This window comes from Eriocheir sinensis, chromosome 59 (assembly GCF_024679095.1).
Source record: "Eriocheir sinensis breed Jianghai 21 chromosome 59, ASM2467909v1, whole genome shotgun sequence".
Classification (NCBI taxonomy): domain Eukaryota; kingdom Metazoa; phylum Arthropoda; class Malacostraca; order Decapoda; family Varunidae; genus Eriocheir; species Eriocheir sinensis.
In genome coordinates this window covers 10,344,311-10,365,386 of record NC_066567.1, presented here as the reverse complement: position 1 = coordinate 10,365,386, position 21,076 = coordinate 10,344,311, and the positions used below count along the sequence as shown (strand labels likewise).

Genomic DNA, 21,076 nt, shown 5'->3' with positions numbered 1-21,076 from the left:
CTATGCTGGCCCATGGCCTATTACGATGGGAAGGACTTGCCCGGGGAAAGCTCTGGTTTTATGTTGTAGGGTTGGCGAGGCGACCTGTCCTGCACGAAGTATGTCCCTATTAATTCACTGATTATTTTTTCTTTAGGATTGAGTATAAAAAGAGAAAGTGTTGGCTCGTCTCATTACCCCCGTCACTTGAGCAAGAAAGAGCGTTCTGTAACGAAAAAGAGGATCAAAAGTCTTAAGAATTCTGGGTCATTCTTGTTCTCCAGATAACGCATTTCCTGGCACGGGGGAAATACATTCTTAATGACCATTAAACGAAAATATCTAAGGAAAAGCATATAAATGATGAGGTATTTATTTAAAAAAAATATTCGTATTAGGTATCTAAAAAATCATACATGTGTGTTTCTGCTGTCCATTTTAATACACTCAATTGCCATGCAAAATTAAGAACTACATATAATTATTAAAAAAAGTCACATAAACCGGACGTCTCTCATCAATCCTTATGTGTGGTCACGCCTAACGGGTGACAGGTATGCTAAGGGCAGCGCGATATTTTCACTGGAAGCACGGATGGCGTGACCAAGGTCATGATGTTATTGTTTCAGTGATAAACTAATTTATCTAATTGGGGTTTGGTGGTCGGCCCCAGCCTGTTATGTCGCTGGCCAGTTTTATCGTGGAGCCATCTTGTTAGTTGTGCTAATTAATTTTGTTAATATTACAATGATGTATTACTTTAGTATCGTAATGACAGGACATTACAGAGCTTCATGTTTCCGTATATGATAGTCTGAAATGAATACTCTATAAATTCTATAAATTCATAAATTATGTGGTGGAAGATAATCTGACATTTAATAAATTTTCCATGATTGGTACGCACCATTACAGTTAGTAGTGGCATCTAACGAACAAACAAACAAACAAACTGAAAATTTACATTCGGTATAAGAATTGAAGTATTGCCAAAGAAAGTGCCAATCTTTTTTTTTATTTTTTTTTACATTTATTCTTTTTATTTTCTTTCTGATGTAAATGCTAATTGAAAGTGTGCGTAGGAATTGGAGAACACAGCCCATTTCTTGGGTCTACTGGCGGACACGAGGCGTTACTGCGGACGGCGCAGGCACGAGGCGTCCTGTCTGAGGGGAGAGTAACGCGCCGCGTCGATGTTCACCTGCGACGCCCAGTCCTTCAGAGCAGAGACGAATTGTGGCGGCAAAGTGGGCGTCCTAGACAAGATCCACGAGAACTCTGAGAAAGAAGAAGGGAACACTAAGTTAATGAAGATAGTATACTACCACACAGTCCGCTCCATCTCGGAAAAAGATATTGGCGCTCGGCACCCCTTTCCGTGCATTCCTTTTGGCAAGTAAGTAACTGATGTGCAGAAATGCTAAAGATACATCCCTGGTCAAGGTATCGGCAACAAACTTACCGAAATCTCATAGGCCGGCTATCGCCTGCCGGCACTTCCCGGGAGGGGCCCCGCGTACGGCCGCCTGATCGGCAGAGGCGTGTGCCGAGTGCAAGTAACGAACAACGAAATTATCTTTCTTGTTTACAGTAAAGGAAGAAGCACAAGGCAAGACCAGCAAAAATAAAAAGTCCGATTTTTTAATAGAAATTACAGCGAAGCACAAGAATCTTCGTTGATGAAGAAAATGTTACAAGAGCTATCCAGACACATTCTTAGTTTGGCATCAGAGCGGAGTTTGATCTGGGTATTTCTGGTCCTCTTTCCAGATGGGGACTTGAGGCAGTTTTTAGTTTCTGTTCCGCAGTAAATTTTAAATTTAGATAAGTTTTGAGGAAATTGTGTTTTTGCTGCGTATAGGTAGTTTGGTGTGGAAAATGAGACAATTTGTCCTTGGAGAGCTTGCTTAGCTACCTCTGATGTTAGTGAGACAATAGAGAAACTGAAAGTGAGGACACGGGAGGGTCTTTGATAAGCTTTCAGTACCCCCTCGCCTCCCGTATATACCTCACCGGGAGTAGCTGATGTCCACTTCGGCAGGTGTCTACCTGCTTCTTCCTATCAAGAAATGCACATTATATTCTTCTTATCCGAGTGAGGTATCACATTTGTGCATATATGAAGGCAATATTTCCACAAACTCTCCTAATAAAATATAGTAAAGATTCGTTTTAGTACCGTGCCAGTATCTCATAATTCATTTTTGAACATCACTATCTCTTCATATATCTTTTCTATAGTTCAACAGTCATGGAAACGCTTTGAAAATCCAATTCAAGGACTTTTTTTTTACTCTTGAAAATAGGGGCGGTCTACAAAAGCGCGTCGCCTCCTCTGGCGACTGCCGCGGTGACGCTGCAGCCGCCGCAGCCGCAAAATAGCTCGCAGAGGGTTTAGGGTCGGGGAGCATATTTAAACTACTCCAACCGAACTTTACGACCTACTAACGGGGGCTGCGCCCCTCGACCCCTTCTGACCCCCACATGTACATGTGACTTATTTCAGCGAGGAGGTATTTCGCAATACCGGCTTCAGCGTCGCCGCGGCCGTCGCCAGAGGAGGCGACGCGCTGTAAACATTATTCTCTATTTTCAAGAGTAAAAAAAGTCCTTGAATTGATTTTCAAAGCGTTTCCATGACTGTTGAAGGTTTGTAGAAAAGATATATGAAGAGATAGTGATGTTTCATAAGGTAGGTAATGAGATACTGGCACGGTACTTAAACGAATCTTAATTAACCAAAAATACTTCCTAAGAAATCACCCTCAGAAGAATATAATCTACGTTTGAATATCATATTTTTTCCAACCTATCTTCCTTATACATCCATTAGCATATCAGAACCCTCTGTTTTGTTAGTGACAACCTGGTGTCGATTATGATAACACTCAGCCTTAGCTGGTTTTGGATAGAAAAATATATCAAGTATCGGCCACTTAACTCCCGGACCGCCACCAGATGTCATGATGGTTCAGAGCACTGTATAGTCTGACCCATTGTCGAGGTGCACACTACCAACTTATCTGGATTTAACGTAATGGTTACATGGTATAAATGTTAGATGATATAAGTTTATGTATGTTTGATAAGGTAAATTTAGATAAACGTCTACACCTTATTGGCTGTTGTTGGACGAATGAAGAAACTTCAAAGTTGTGTTCAGTCAGTCGGGAAGTGCATACATACAATATTGTTCATCACTTACCAATTTTGTTTTCAGGACCGAAGGTAGAACAAGAGTAGACAAGAGCATAGTTGTGGTAGTCCGTGGCAACCACCGTATAGTTTGTTTTGCCTTCCGGCGAAAATGAACCTGAAAAAAAAAAAATTTCAAGTTTATATGCCTTTGGTTCTCATTTTTCAGGCTTAATTGAAGAACTCTAATGCACAAATGTATCCTTCACAATATTTGAAAAGTATCTGCCTACCCCATCGTCAGCAATCTCCTCAGAACCACTTAGAAAGCTTTCATTCATTGTATATATCCATAATATACAGCAATATTTAAGCGAGGTATAAAAATCAACTTTTTAAAATTATAGTGACAACAAATATATTACTTTATTCCATCTCAATTTCCATGTGTGAGATTTTTCCTGATCAGAATGAAGCGTACCAAATTACGAATCTACCCAACATTTTTGTTGTTGCTGGACCGGCCAGTGGCCCGTTTATTCACTTTGCCGCCCACGTGCATGCCTTGTGGTCTCTTGCGTAAGTCAGTCTGCTGTTAATTAATCGTCTAGGTACATATCTTTCCTCGTATTTTGGTATTGTGTTCCCTTGTAGAAACATATTGAAGTAATCTGTAGCAGATATTTTTCAATATATTAACACATTTGCATCTTCTTGAAGATAGTCAGCTGGCACTTACTCACTCACAATAAGAATATGGGCCATTCACCAATAGACCGTGCTGGCTATACACACAGGATCTATTGTTTGGAGATAAATATCCAAACACGGTACCTGCTGGATGGGAATATAAATAATTTTCCCATTGCTCGTAGGTTTTAAGGTTTTAGTCAATATATGGTAAATAAGACTACTGAGCGCCGAATGTACGCGGGTCCGTGTCTTACTCATGAACGGCAAAAGGCAACGTGAGATGTTTTGTCTTTGAATATTCCACTCATGGCTGTATTTTGCTTACACGCATCTCTAGTAAGATTTAATTTTATGTTAAATGTGTGTCCGTTCTAAAAGTGGGGGATTTCGACTTCTGGTCTTAAAATAATTGCTTTACATACAAGGTGCTACGGTAGGCAACACCGAAACTGTAAAACGGTGGTGTAAAGAACGTTGTATATGTAAACAAAGGCTAAAGAGTGGCCGTTGCCGAGCACACTGGGGGTCTCAAGCGGCCAAGAGGCGAACTGATAGCCAAGACGGTCTAATCGTATCAACCGCTCCTGTTATCACTTTTGATATAAAAATTTCTCCGTAATATTAAACAATTACGAGAATCAACCCCAATAAATATAAGACAAATATTGATTTCATCGAATGGTTTTATTTCTATCTATGAAAAGATAAAGAAAAAGAAAAAAAAGTCAGCTAAACTGCACAGCTGGAACAGCGGAAAAGAATGGTCAAATTTGATGGGTGAGATGTCTTAAAACGCCCGCTTGCACCTCATGAAGCTTGCTTTCCTATTCTGGGTTCCATATTTCTGATATGAGTGCTGATGTTAATGTATTCGTATTGGCAAATGTATCTTCGTAAAATTTCATTGTTTCACAGTTAAAAAGTTGACCTTATTCTCACCTTGAGAAGAAAAAGGGAACTGGACCACCAGCCTTCCCTCTAATGGATTGGGTCCCAGTGTTGCAAACCCTCTCACGGAGTTTAGTTCACCTCTGCAAGGCAAATAATGGTATTCTAATTAAGAAGACACATACGAGTTGTTTGAGGATCAGCAAACTATATTTCTAGGGTCATTGGCGTATCTAAGATGTTTTTACCTCTCGTAAACATCGAAATCTTGTCATAACAGTAATAATTAAGTAGCAACAATACTTCATTCATGTGGCTAACTACTCGGTCTCTTCTGTGAAGTTTCTAAGTCTTCCTAATTCTTAATACGCACCTATGCTTCCTTTTCCCTCACCTCTTGCTGAACACCTCATGGCTGGCTTGACTATTCTCCTATGACAACTCTCTCTCTCTCTCTCTCTCTCTCTCTCGATAGATAGATAGATAGATAGATATAAATATCTTTGTCTACCAGAAGGCCTATCACAAAAGTGAAAAATTGCTTTGTACTCACTCTACCACCTCCGTGTTGACAACAGACACGGATCCATTGGTAAGCAGGCCGTAGTCCGCCGTCACGCAGTCCCCAGTCTGGAAAGGGGCGAAGAAGCGCTCGATCTCGTACCAGCGGCCGAGGTACTGAAGGAACAGACAAATATTTGTTCTTTGATGTGGAATGTTATTCTTTAGTGGTAACATGGCTATGGCATCTCTCTCTCTCTCTCTCTCTCTCTCTCTCTCTCTCTCTCTCTCTCTATATATATATATATATATATATTGACTTCAATGACTACGGCTATACTAGTACTAATTCTGCTGGTATTAGTACTCCTACCACACACACGCACACGCACAAATTTGCGCGCTCACGTGCACCCACATGCACGCACACGGAAACATGCTCACACGCAGGTTCATCCCTCCCGCACCCCCTTCCCCCTCGCACCCACACCCACACCCACACGTACATGCACATGCACACGCACACGCACACCAACAGCCTCACCCCCACCCCCTCACACGGACACACTTCTCACCCTGTGAAGGTCGAAATTCTGCACGACAGGTACCACGGCGCAGGGGCCCGTGGCTGGTGGCCGAGGCATGAAGGGCAGCACCCCATTCGGCACCTGTCCCGCAGCGAGGCCCACCAACACAAGGAACATTGCTAGCCTCACACACATCATAGCCCCTGGAGACTGCTGCAGCGCGATGACAAGCCGAAGTATGCCCAAGATCACTTTCGAATCTGCAGATTCAAAGGCGTTGCTACAATTTTGAGAATAATTCTAATAATTTGAAACACAGAGACTAACCGCGATACTCTCGTTACTTCTATTAGCTTACGAGCTAGACAGGTTTTGCGAATAAAACTCAATCAATAACAACCGTGCATTTAAACATATAGTCAAATTAAAACGAAGCAAAGGTACACGGAAGTGAAGAATGAAAAACTTAGAATCTAGAGCAATATACTTAACGACGATGTCTGTGTATTTGTTCTAGGCTTACATTCTTCATTCCAAATGTTTCATCGTCATATTTAAACAGTTTCGTCTGATTTGATGAATATTTGAAAGCCATTGAAGTATTTAGGTCTTGAGAGAGAGAGAGAGAGAGAGAGAGAGAGAGAGAGAGAGAGAGAGAGAGAGAGAGAGAGAGAGAGAGAGAGAGAGAGAGAGAGAGAGAGAGAGAGAGAGAGAGAGAGAGAGAGAGAGAGAGAGAGTAAATGTAAACTTTTCAATACGATAAAATGTTCAGTAAATCTTATGTCCTCAGAATTTTTATCGATCGATTATTAAAGAATAGTAGAATCGGCAGAGGCCGATCCATCCATCGACGAAAGCCCGCCCTCTGGGCGAGGTCAGAGAGGCTGTGGCAAAGTTGAGGGGTGGAAAGGCACCTGGCATCTGGAACATCAGTGCACGCGAAGCTGCTCAAAGCTGGAGGTGAAGCCATGATCCGCGGGTTGCATGCAGTCTTGCCTGCCGTATGATAATCTGGTACTATTCCTCCTGACTGGAAGAGAGGGCTGGTCGTCCCTATATGAAAAGGGAAAGGGGATCTCCAGGACTGCAAGAACTATCGTGGTATTATGCTGCTCAGTGTGCCAGGCATGATGCTGACCCATCTATTGCTGATGCGAATTTGCAGCCAGCTGCTGAAACTACAGAGACCTGTACAGTCTGTGTTCACGCCTGGTAAGTCGACAACTGACCGTATCCTAACGTTTTGCGTACTGGTTGAGCGCCGACGCGAGTTTCGACAGGGGATGCTTGCAACCTGTGTCGATCACAAGAAGACATTTGACTCAGTGTATCGCGAGGCACTCTAAGATCTCCTGCGACTCCGTGGGATTCCTGCAAGGACCATTGGTTTGCTGACTGGCCTCTATTCTGGGACAGAGTGCTGTGAAGTGATATATATATATATATATATATATATATATATATATATATATATATATATATATATATATATATATATATATATATATATATATATATATATATATATATATATATATATATATATATATATATATATATATATATATATATATATATATATATATATATATATATATATATTATATATATATATATATATATATATATATATATATATATATATATATATATATATATATATATATATATATATATATATATATATATATATATATTGTTTTAACATCTTTAATTGAAATGGATTAAATTACTACAATGATCTAAATACTCAACAGTAACAGTGAAACAGGAGTAGGAAAAAGCAACATACGTACAGTTTTCATTTCGTAGATTCAAATAATATAGTTAATAATGTTTTACTCCTCTTTCGTCACTTCTCAAAACCAAACATTACGTTTCTCTCCATTGTGCCATTAGCAACATGATGATAAGATCTTAAACATGCTAACACACTTTTGTTGCTTGTTACTTAGATACTGCTCGTCCTGGCGCTCCAAGCAACCTGCTCGACTAACTGGATCCCATCGCGTGTTCCTCCCCTTCACTATAATTACACTCAGCTGCTGCTCCTCCATAACTATATGTAAAAAAAAAAAAAGTAAAAAAAAGTTGGTGGATTACCTCAGGCATCATAAGGTTAACTATGTGAAAGTTTCATAGTATTTACACATGATGACACTTCCTGGAATTACACACACACACACACACACACACACACACACACACAATGTAACCACAACTTTTACTTCACGTTCACTATGGCTACTAACTCAATTTTAATATTTCCATCTCATATACATACTCTCTCTCTCTCTCTCTCTCTTACACACACACACACACACACACACACACACACACGCACACACACCGCTCCGATAGCTTAGGCCTTTGGGGATAAAGCATCCTGTCAGGTTCCGGCCTGGCAGGCTGAGAAACGAGCCCCGCTATAGCCGGGATTTTTCCGCTGACAAGAAGTGGTTACTGTCCCCCTTAGCGCAGGGGTCGAGGTGCGTGGTGTGTGAAAGTCCTGGCAGTACCCAAATATCGACTATAATGAACTGGCTCGAATCGGGAAGGTACTTGTTGGCGATGAGGTGTGCAGCTCGTGATCAGGCCGTGGTGAATTACAGCTCTGCTATGTCGGGCTGCCGCCTGGCAGGCTGAGAATCCAGCCACGCTGACAATGAGCGGACACTTCCCGCACTGCAGAGGGGATGGGGGTTCGTGTGTGAGATTCCAGTAGTACTCATAGATAGTCTAATAGGTTGATACTAAGGATTTCAGAGGCTGTGCGGCCTCGTTTTTTGGGAATAATATCGTAACGAACAATCGTATCGGTACGAGATTTTGCGACAGTGTATTTCACACACTGCCTTAATTTTTAAGGGTATCGCCAACCGCCACAAGTAGAGAATAAAGGCACTTGTCCCTATACCAAGAGGGTAAAGTCATCAGTGTCAGGCAAAGATACGAACACAACTACCAGAGGCTCCGCCCACCTTGTTCCTCTTCCCTCCATCTCCCGCCTCCTCCCTTCTCCCTCAATCTCTCTCTCTCTCTCTCTCTCTCTCTCTCTCTCTCTCTCTGGAAGATACATACATACTCGAGAATGATTTTTTTTTTTTTCAATTAAGGCATGCTTGATGTGATACTGGGACTTTAATTTTGAGCATAGTGATACACATCTGGGCCGTGGACGTAATGACATGTGAGAGTAGGGTGAGGTGGTAAATGATGACTACCATGATTGATGGTAGAACGATTGCTCGCTTGTATTTGTTTCTCTCTCGTTTGTTTTTTGTTGTTTTCCTTTTTGCTACCTTTCTTCGTCACCTGACTTTGACTCGCGGCTTTGAGGACGACTACTGGACAACGGATAATATCCATGAAAGTGTCGATCCTCTCGTTATTAACCTTGACTGTGACAGTGATGATGATGGGGATTTCGTGTTAAGTTGTGAAGAAGATTAAAGTCTTGAATATTCTTGTTTGTATCCTTAAGAACCTGTCACACCTTAACGTTTTAGAGAACGTATGGCTAGCGTATGGTAAACATGTTAAACGGTGGCGTACGCTGAACTCTTCGTTTTTCGGCGCGTTGTCGACGTATGCAGAGCGTATAAGACAACGATCGGGGAACGTACTCAGCGCGTGATGTACGTTTTGCATCCGTTGCCATCACGTCCAACACGGTGTACATCCGTTCGCTACACGTCCAATGATCGTTACAAACACGACAACAATGCGTTCTGGGCACGCTGTCCATTATACTAATGAATACAACGCGTGAGGAACGATCAGAGAACGAATGATAACGATCGCCTAACGTGCCTTTAACTTATCCCCAGCGTATGCATAACGTACTGGCCACACGCTGGCATACGTCGAGAATTTTGTGCATGCTCAAAAACTTCTCGCTGTCCCTGCGTACGACGACGTACGGCACCGTACGCCACCGTACTTCAACGTACCCTAACGATGGAGCAGCGTACCCATAACTTATTCAAGCGTATGCTGAGCGTGTGCCACCGTTTTCCATACGCTAGCCATACGTTCTCTAAAACGTTAAGGTGTGACAGGCCCATTAGTAAACCAAGAGTGTCCTTGCCATCACTTATATTGTATAAAGTTCCTTAATATAAGCCTCATAACCCAGTGTCCCTCATCCACACTCAGTGATTCACTTTTAGTACTACCTCAAACATTTTATACCTTCGCAATTCTTCCCGTTACCATACTTTCAGCTCTTCCCTGACAATAAAATTAATAGCACCACTATAATTTGGCGATAAGAGCACCATTACTTTTATCAGTAGGTACATGCTACAATAGCCTACGAAAACGTACACCATAAACCACCAAACCACTACGCTACCAATAGTTACGGAGGTAATTAGGCTATGTAAGTAACACGTTACCCTACTCTCAACTTTATTTAAAGGATGCCTATCAGTATTAGAAAGAGTATATAACGCCACTACAATTAATGCATGCCTTTCATTCATTATAGTTACGAAGCTACATGAGAGAGAGAGAGAGAGAGAGAGAGAGAGAGAGAGAGAGAGAGAGAGAGGGAGGAGGCGGAGATGGAGGGAAGAGGAACAAGGTGGGCGGAGCCTCTGGTAGTTGTGTTCGTATCTTTGCCTGACACTGATGACTTTACCCTCTTGGTATAGGGACAAGTGCCTTTATTCTCTACTTGTGGCGGTTGGCGATACCCTTCAAAATTAAGGCAGTGTGTGAAATACACTGTCGCAAAATCTCGTACCGATACGATTGTTCGTTACGATATTATTCCCAAAAAACGAGGCCGCACAGCCTCTGAAATCCTTAGTAGGTGGTCTTCAGGGTAGCATGGGGGTAGTCTGGGTCAACTCGGCGATGACTGAAAATTATCAGCTTTTAGCGGTGAGTGAGACTTGGTTCTCCAGGACACCGTGCCCGCAAAATTACCACTCAGCCACCGAGTCCCGTAATCGTGTTTATGTGTGTGTGTGTGTGTGTGTGTGTGTGTGTGTGTGTGTGTGTGTGTGTGTGTGTGTGTGTGTGTGTGTGTGTGTGTTGGTTGCTTGGAAGCGTCCATGCATAAGGCAACCACAACTTTCACTTCACGTTCACTATGGCTACTAACTCAATTTTAATACCTCTCTCTCTCTCTCTCTCTGAAAAATAAGACAGTCATTAACGAACTTTCAATTAGTATCCAACATCGACGTCGAAGAATCTTGGCAAGACTTTAAAGCTCGATTACTAACTGAACAAAATAAATCCGTGCAATCTTGTGAAAAGCGCCGAAAAGTTAAAAATCCTCCGTGGTTTAATAATGAAATCAAACTTGCTCTCCAAAAGAGGAACTTGTTATATAGGCAAAAGAAAACCGATAACTCTACCGAAAATAGTACACGGTACTACGAAGCAAGACGACAAGTCAAAAGTTTAATCAAACAGGCGAAACGGAGGTACGAAGTAAACATTGCGGTAAATTGCAAGTCAGATCCTAAAAGTTTTTTAGATATATAAACAACAAAAAAGAGATTCGAAGTGGGATTGGCCCATTAACAGATAATTCGGGCAATATCGTGACAGACAGCCAACGCATAGCGAACACGTTAAATTCTTATTTCGCCTCGGTTTTTAATAGTAATTCTACCGATACTGCTGCTGTTCCTAACACTATTGAAAATCCCAGTCATACCCTCCCTGACTTTGAAATCAGTACAGATGAGGTTCTCAAAGCGCTGCAGTCACTTAAAATTAACAAAAGTCCAGGACCTGATAAAATATATCCAGAATTGCTTAAAGAAATATCAAGAGAGATACTCAGACCTTTAACAATGCTGTTTAATTTGTCTTTGTACCATGGTATCGTTCCTAGTGATTGGAAAATGGCTAACGTAACACCCATTTTAAAAAAAGGCGACCGAAAATTACCGGATAATTACAGGCCAATCAGCTTAACTTCAATTATTGGTAAATTATTTTGAGACAATTACTCGAGATAAAGTAGTTAACTACGTAGAGTGTAATTCGCTAATCCTGGACTCGCAACATGGTTTCCGTAACAACAGATCTTGTTTGTCGAATCTATTGACGTTCTATAACGAGCTTTTTGCAGTCTATGATGTTTCTAAATCACTTGATATTATTTATTTGGACTTCCAAAAGGCGTTTGATAAAGTCCCACACTACAAGTTGCTTCATAAAATCAAGGAAATAGGTATCGGGGGTTAGCTTTACGAATGGACCAAGCACTGGCTAAGCAATAGAAAGCAAAGAGTTGTAATAAATGGAGTGACCTCTGAGTGGATGCCAGTCACTAGTGGTGTCCCCCAAGGCTCTGTCCTGGGACCCGTTCTCTTCGTCATTTACATCAACGACATTGACCTTGGTCACAAAAATTTCATTAGTAAATTTGCGGACGACACGAAAATCGGCAATGCGGTACTTACGGAATGTGACAGGTGGACCCTACAAGAAGATTTGCGTAAAATATCAGATTGTTCAGTAAAATGGGAAATGCCTTTTAATATAAACAAGTGCCAGATTCTGCAGGTTGGATCTAGAAATATAAAGAAGGACTATGAAATGTGCGGCGTTAAAGTTAAAGGCGCTCACTCGGTCAAAGATCTTGGCGTCACAGTCGCGTCTACCCTCAAGTTTTCCCAGCAGTGCAACGAGTCCGTTAAAAAAGCAAACAGGATGATCGGTTTGATTTAGAGAAATTTTTCATTCAAGAATAAAGATGTTATACTAACTTTGTATAACAGTTTCATCAGACCTCATTTGGAGTATGCCGTGCAGTTTTGGTCTCCCTATCATGCGAAAGACATTGCTAAATTAGGTGTTCAGCGTAGAGCAACCAAGATGATTCCTTCATTACGAAACAAACCCTACGAGGAAAGGCTGTCACATCTAAACCTGTTTTCTCCTGAAAAACGCCGCCTCAGAGGAAAACTGATGGAGTGCTTTAAAATATTTAACGATTTTACCAACGTGGATCCGACCAAACTGTTTGTGATGGATGATTCGATGCGAACGAGAAATAATGGCGCTAAACTCAAATGTAGACAATTTCATTCAGATTGCACAAAATTCTTCTTCACTAATGCTGTCGTTTGAGATTGGAACAGATTACCACCATCAGTGGTGCAATGTAACTCGATTGCATCGTATAAGAATAATCTTGACCGCTATCTCCTCCATCTCAATGTTCACTAGGTAAGTTTCAACGTCATGGTGGCCGCATAACAACTGTCACTTAGGTTTAGGACAGACCACCCAGTTTGGGCCTTAGGGCCTGTGTGTCTGGGTATCTATGTAATTCTCTCTCTCTCTCTCTCTCTCTCGCGCGCGCTCTCTCGGATACCAGGTTCGAAGGCCTTGGGTTTTCATCTCCGGTGATTCGCCTGTGTTGATGGTGGACATGAGGGAAAGGGATGTATGTGTGCTGCCACAGCATCATCCCCGTGGGTTGGGAACGCAACTCCCGACTGATACACGATACCGATTCACTTCTGGGAGGGCAAGGACGCAGATGTAATTAGACAGGTGTAAGGAAACTGCCATTCCGTCTTCACTCCGTTCAGAAAATCAATCCGGGATCTCTCGGTTGTAAGCCAAGCGTGTTAACTACAGTATTGCTGAACATCGAATCCCCTCCCCCCCCCCACACACACACACTATCCGCTCCTTTGATGCAATGGTTAATAGTGAGCTTGCAATCATGACAGGCTTAGGTTTATGCCTTGTTTAGGATGAAAGTAATTTTTCCGGGGACAAGGAGCGGTTGCACAAGAACATAAGAAGTCTCCAAAGGCCTGTAGGGTTAAACAGGGCAGATCCTGTGAACAGTTGACTGTTTGGTGGACAACCATATGAATGAAGAGACTGCAAATTCGTATCCCCTCCGTCGGGGAAGCATATTTCTGATGAATTGCTATTCAGCACCCGGAGAGATTATAACCAAGCAGCGCACGCAATGACTGTGGGGGCGTTGGAGGATGTTCTTCAGACAGCTGTGACCGTACATGTAAAAAGAAAAAAGACCTAATTGTATGTAGCTGAATTTTTGTTTTTTGGATATTTAGTTATTTTTTATAGTAACTGATTTTATAATAATTGTATGGTTTACACCTTTAGTTAATAACTATAGCGTATGATTCTATTAACATATTTCTGAATACGTGGAATACATTAGAGAGAGAGAGAGAGAGAGAGAGAGAGAGAGAGAGAGAGAGAGAGAGAGAGAGAGAGAGAGAGAGAGAGAGAGAGAGAGAGAGAGAGAGAGAGAGAGAGAGAGAGAGAGAGAGAGAGAGAGAGAGAGAGAGAGAGAGAGAGAGAGAGAGATTTACATAGATTTACATAGAAAATCAGACCACACAGACCCCGTGGTCCAGACTAGGTGGTCTGCCCTTGAACTTAAGTGATTCTAGATTAATCAGATGGCTCAAAACTTTGCATTTCTACTCTAGTTAATATTAATTAAGTTGAAGGAAGTGTCGGTCAAGCTTGTTTTAAAAAAAAAGTCATCGTGTGACACTGGACCACTGAAGGTGGGAGCCTATTCCATTCTCGCACTACAACGTTGGTGAAAAAGAAGTTGGTGCAGTCTGAATTTACTTGTCTACATTTAAGGGGGGGTTGTAAATGATCTGCCTGAAAAGAATCCTTTTTCATATTTTTTGGCTTATGAGATTCTGCGAATTTTCCTCTTTATTTTGAATATGATGAAAAAATACTATAATGGTATGCAACATGCAACGCAACCTCCTGCAATGAGCTTCCGCGAGCGCCACTGGTTTGCCATCCATGTTTTCACCCTTTTTTTTTAATTTTAGGATTTTTTTTCATGGTCTGTCATGATACTCTTAGGTTCTCTCATACCACTAGTAAAGAAAATGGAAAATTTTAGCAGTCACTAATATATTTTCGTATTTATCAGTGAAAATCAATTTATATATATATTTTTTTTTCATAAATCCAACAAAACACTTTGTATCCGCTTCAGATGTCTTTTGAATTATAGAATTATATTTTATTGATTTTACACAGTAGAAGACTGGTTTTTACTTTGAAATATGGTCAAATTCGAGTACATGTATCTGTGACCCCGTAAAAAACACCTAACCATGGGTAAACAAAGCAACATGTGTACACATCCAATGAAAGTAAGTTAAGGAAACCGTGTCTTCTTTTTTCTTCATATCCTGATGTATGTATCCTGTGGATTTCAAGTCCCTTGTTGGAATAGGTAAAGTACAAAATATATTTCAACTTCATCGTTTGATATCTCAAAACTATGATTTTGCTCTTTAAAAAATATCTCCTCCGTTGCACTTCTTGTTGTACACAGATCTCCTGTTGCAGCTTATGAAAGTATGTGTAGGGAATAGGATCTGCTATCGGAACAATTTTTTGAACTTGATTTTGATTTTTGAAAAATATTTATGTCAAACTTTTTTTTATTATTTTAGCGAACTTCACAAAACATGTTTTACTATTGTATAAAACTTACCAATAGCAAACGTTGCTCTCCCACCCTTTCTGATTAAAATGGTTGTTGAATAAAATAAATCGGCCCGTAAATAAAAGAGGCGATACGCTTAGAACATAGGGAATTTAACATGGGATTTGAGATTTTACAACCCCCCCTTAATGAGTGACTTTCAAGGTAACTCACAATTTTGTCTCCAATTATGCTCTCCAGTAACTTTCCTACAACTGAATTAGACGTAATGAGCCTGTAATTACCCGTTTTTTTTTGTCTCCTATCCTAAAAATCGGTGTTATGTTAGCCTTTTTCCAATCCGAAGGGACGATGCCATGTCGCAAGGACATATTGAAAACGGTTGTGAGAGAGGAGAGTATTTCGCTCTTTGTTTCTTTAAGCAGTATAGGATATATTTTGTCAGGTCCGGGACTTTTATTTGTTCTAAGTGATTGAAGAGCTTTTAGGACTTCATCGGTAGTTATTACAGAATTAGGCAATGCATGCTCGAGATTTACGTTAGTACAGTTGTCTTCGCTGGTGTTGGTGGTAGTGGTGGGAAGAATGCAAGCATTAAACACCGAGGAAAAGTATTTGTTTAATAAGTTCGCAACGTGTTGGCTGTCAGTCACTAGCTCACCGTCACTGTTTGTTAGAGGTCCAATTCCACTTCTGATCGCCTTATTGTTGTTTATATAACTGAAGAAGGATTTCGGATTATTTTCACAGTTGCCTGCAATGTTTTCTTCATATCTACGCTCTGCCTGATCTCTAATCTTTTTACTCGTCGCCTGGCTTCATGATAAAGTCTATTGTTTTCGGGCGTGCTTTGCTCTTTCTTTAGCCTGTAAGACAATTTTTTCTCCTTAACCGAATGTTTAATTTCGCTATTAAACCAAGGTGGGCTTTTATTAGTGTTACTTCGCTTTTCGCACAATGGAAAAAATGTGTTCTGCTGAGAGAGTAAATGATTTTTAAAGCTTAGCCAGACTTCATCTACGTTGCCATCATCTGATAGTTGTATTTCTGTTAGTTTTTGTCGGATTTCTACGAAATTTGCTCTTTTGAAATTGGGCACCTTTACTTTATTTTCAGTCACTGTTGTTTGAGCTCTAATGTCGACGCGCACTAATTTATGATCGTAGGAACCGAGGTATTTACCTACCGTAAAATTACTGACTAGGTTATCCTGGGTCGCAATAATAAGGTCTAGTATGTTATTTTGTCTAGTTGGTTCAGCTAAAGTAATTTTCTTCTAAAAATTTGATCATTTTATGTGACTCGCGTTCTGTACCCGACGGTGTCACCCAGTCAATATGAGGGAGATTAAAGTCTCCAAATATCAGTGAGTCGCTGTTATTAAAAAGTTGAGCGACTGCCTTAAAACACTGTACAGTTCTAGATCATCTTCGAGTGATTGCCCCGGAGTCCTGTAGGTGACGGATATATTTAAATTAATTTTTGCAATGTCTACTTGCACGCACAAATGTTCAACGTTACTGTCTCTAGGTGTTCTGTCAGTGGGCTGCAAATAGCTTTTGACGTAAAGGGCAAAAGAGAGAGAGAGAGAGAGAGAGAGAGAGAGAGAGAGAGAGAGAGAGAGAGAGAGAGAGAGAGAGAGAGAGAGAGAGAGAGAGAGAGAGAGAGAGAGAGAGAGAGAGACTGATTCGTTCTGGTATCGTCGGAAATTGGTGCACTTTGGCCCGTCCCAGGGGTGTGGATTATTTTGGCACTACGCTTGTACGAGTATTGCCCGAATGCTGGACGGAAGCTGCACAACCATAATGATGCCAGCCCGACAGCTGCCCGGTATTCGAACGATCGATAACGATTAATCTTGAGATTGGAATTTAACATTTTTTTCAGAAGATGATTCCTGTCCGACTAATGTCTGGTAACAAAACGACAGTAAAGAACACTGCCCGATTGCTAAACAAATTCGCGTTCAAGATCGTGTATGTGTGAAAGCCCCTTAACCCGGTAGCAGCGGGGATCATGTGTCTTAATGGTTCCTCTAAGCGAGAAAAATGAGAAAAAATCATCACTCACAGAAACCACTTCATAATATATATCAAAGCATTTGTGATGAGTTTATGTATCATCTATGTTGGGGGGTTTAAATCATGACACAAATTTGGCCCGTCGCTGGTACAAGGTAAAGCCACAAATTTGGCCCGTCGCTGCTACAAGGTAAAACCACAAATTTGGCCCGTCGCTGCTACAAGGTAAAACCACAAATTTGGCCCGTCGCTGTTACAAGGTAAAACCACAAATTTGGCCCGTCGCTGCTACAAGGTAAAACCACAAATTTGGCCCGTCGCTGCTACAAGGTAAAACCACAAATTTGGCCCGTCGCTGCTACCGGGTTAAGACGGGGACGAGGAGGGGCAGGGAAGGGAGGTAGGGGGGGAGTGAGGTGGATATGGACGATGAATAGGTAAAAAAACTGAAAAAAATAGAAAACAAAGAGCCCAGCTCAGGTGTTAAGGGGACGGTGGCCTCGACTGTACCCCATAGCGTCCACGTAAAACACCACCACCTCTTCGATTTCTATATCCTCTTCCTTAACCTCCACAGCCTCCTCCTCGACCTCCAGAACTTCATCCTCAACTACCACTTCCTGCTATTCGACGTCCAAAACCTCCTCCTCAGACCAATCACCTTCAGAATTCACTGTCTCCTTGATCTCCACATCCTTCGCTTCCTCCATAGAATCTTCCCCGTCCTACAGAATCACCTCTCTAACAACTACCACCTCCTCCTCAACCCCCAGACACTCCTCTTTTACCTCCATTACATCCTTCTTAACCACAAAACCTCCCTCTCGAACTCCACTTTCCCCTCGACGACGTCCTCCTCAAACCCCCACAACCTCCTCCTCAACCTTCACAACTTCCGCTCAGTCACGTGCACCCTTTCTTTATTTTGTATGGTGCAACGTTGCCAGATTATCGTATTCACCACATTGTATTCATTATTTTTTAGCCTCAAACTCTCGTACCTACACAAATAACGAAAGAATATTAAAGTTAGCGTTGAAACTGTTATTTATTGATGTTTGTTTGTTTGTTTTGCTATAGATATGTCAGAAACTACGAAAATGCAATATGGTGTGTACGATAATTCGGCAACGCTAGTATGGTGAGACATGATGTGTTTTTGTGTCGTAAAGTTTCCTGTTACGTGATATGTTGCATGGCCTTGCTACTTCCTCTCCTTCCTTTTTACCTGTCTTTCCTGCCACATTCCCGTCCACTCCTCCAATGTTGTCTCTTTCTTCCTTTTTCCCTTCCCCTTTCGTCTTTGCTATTTTCTTCTCCCTTTGTTCTCTCCATTTTTACTTTTACCTCTCCCCCCCCCCCTCTCTCTCTCTCTCTCTCTCTCTCTCTCTCTCTCCCCATTCTATTGTCTTCTAAGTATCAGAATTGTTGTTTTTTTTCAAATCATACATTGTTTTATAAACCATACCATTGTTAATGAAATCGTCAGGATGTAATCATTGAAGTCAGGCGTGGTTATAAAACTGAGCATTAAAAAGTGTGCGTGTGTGTGTGTGTGTGTGTGTGTGTGTGTGTGTGTGTGTGTGTGTGTGTGTGTGTGTGTGTGTGTGTGTGTGTGTGTGTGTGTTCCTGTTTCCAGAGTTAAGCGAAATTTTCTAGGGGAGAAGCATGAATTAGAATGCCTATATACTATGATATAATACTCTAGCATGAGCTAAACAACAATGGCGCCACTATAAAGGACTTGCCCGCACGACGTGGATGTTGGACTCAATAACCGCATTAGTAAATTTGCAGACGACACAAAGATTGGTAACTCGGTTCTCACTGACGAAGACAGGCAAAGCCTCCAAGAGGATTTGCACAAAATTTCAGCTTGGTCGGATAGATGGGAGATGCCCTTTAACGTAGACAAGTGCCAGGTCCTTCAAGTTGGAACGAGGAATAAGAAGTTCGATTACGAAATGCGCGGCGTTAAACTCAAAAGCGTTCAATGTGTCAAGGACTTGGGGGTCAAAATCGCGTCAAACCTCAAATTCTCACAGCAATGCATCGATGCAGCAAATAAAGCGAACAGAATGTTGGGCTTCATTAAAAGAAACTTTTTATATAAGAATAAAGATGTAATACTCCCGCTCTACAACAGTTTAGTCAGACCCCACTTGGAATATGCGGTACAGTTTTGGTCTCCCCACCATGCAAAGGATATTGCTAAATTAGAAGGTGTTCAGCGTCGGGCAACGAAAATTATCCCTTCCTTGCGCAGCAAATCCTACGAAGAAAGGCTTTCCACCCTTAACATGTTCTCTCTTGAGAAACGTCGCCTCCGAGGAAAACTGATCGAATGTTTTAAAATACTTAATGGTTTCACGAATGTAGACAGATCAACATTGTTTATGATCGATGACACTTTGCGCACGAGGAACAATGGCGTAAAACTCAGATGTAGACAAGTAAATTCAGACTGCACCAAATTTTTCTTCACCAACGTTGTAGTGCGAGAATGGAATAAGCTTCCACCATCAGTGGTCCAGTGTAACACGATTGACTCCTTCAAAAACAAGCTCGACCGTCACTTCCTTCAACTTAATATCAACTAGAGTAGAAAACCAACGTTTTGGAGTCTTCTGATTAATGTAAAATCACTTAGGTTTAAGGACAGACCACCAAGTCTGGACCATGGGGTCTGTGTGGTCTGATTTTCTATGTAAGTCTATGTAAACCACTAACAGGCTGGGGCTGACCACCAGACCTCAAGAAAAATAACCTGTGCCGTGGGTCGAGCAAAAGAAAAAGAAAAAAAAAGGGGGTGGGGGGGAGGGGAATGATGAAATAGGAAGATAAATTTTCAACCGAATATTCGATGAATCGATGTCTTTGAATAAGAAGTGTTTTCTAAAAAATGTTTAAAAAATTATGAAATCACGATAAAATTGTACAGGATGTTATGAGTTTGATTTAAGCCTCTAAATCTAAAACGATAAGTAAGATCAAACACACACACACACACACTCACACACGTCACACTCACCTTCCCCAGCCAAGAAACTTCAAGACCTCGCAAATGCGTGAGGCTTGTTATATACAGCTCCTTGCGTAATACTGGGGATGCCGCTGACCGCCAGACTACGTATTTTTTGATCCCTGTACAACCACTACTTCAACTAGTACTACCACCCCTATTACTACTACTACTACTAGTACTACTACTACTACTACTACTACTACTACTACTACAACTACTGCTACTTCTACTACTGCCATTACTACTACTACTACTACTACTACTACTACTACTACTACTACTACTACTACTACTGCTACTTCTACTACTGCCATTACTACTACTACTACTACTACTACTACTACTACTACTACAACTACTGCAACTTCTACTACTGCCATTACTACTACTACTACTACTACTACTACTACTACTACTACTACTACTGTTACTTCTACTACTACATGCTATTACTACCATTAAAATTTGAAACTACTTATTTAAACAAACAAAAAATAAAAATAAAAATGGAAGAAAAGGAAGTAGTAGTAGTAGTAGTAGTAGTAGTAGTAGTAGTAGTAGTAGTAGTAGTAGAAGGAGAAGAAGAAGAAGAAGAAGAAGAAGAAGAACAAAAAGAAAAAGAGGAGGAGGAAGAAAGAGTAGAAGAAGAAGAAGAAGAAGAAGAAGAGGAGGAAAAAGCAGAAACAGAAGAAGAAGAAGTAGAAAAGGAGGAGGAAGAAGAAGAAGAAAAAGAAGAAGTAAAAGAGGAAGAGGAAAAAAGAAGAAGAAAGGAAAAAGAAGAAAAAAAGAAGAAGAGCAAGATAAAGAGTATGAATGAGAAGAAGAAGAGCAAGAATGAAATGCGTATGAATGGGAAGAA

General features: G+C 41.1%; 1 protein-coding gene across 1 annotated transcript; it reads right to left on the bottom strand.

The window, feature by feature from the left end:
- Positions 1-338: 338 nt before the first annotated feature.
- Positions 339-20,246, bottom strand: LOC126985571 (apolipoprotein D-like). The gene is made up of 6 exons (XM_050840719.1): positions 20,224-20,246; positions 5,772-5,983; positions 5,249-5,373; positions 4,747-4,838; positions 3,185-3,292; positions 339-1,257 (listed from the first exon to the last, which is right to left on the bottom strand). Exons 2-6 carry the CDS (start codon positions 5,919-5,921, stop codon positions 1,112-1,114), a joined length of 621 nt encoding a protein of 206 aa, XP_050696676.1. The 5' UTR covers positions 5,922-5,983; positions 20,224-20,246; the 3' UTR covers positions 339-1,111.
- Between the last annotated feature and the right edge of the window lie 830 nt (positions 20,247-21,076).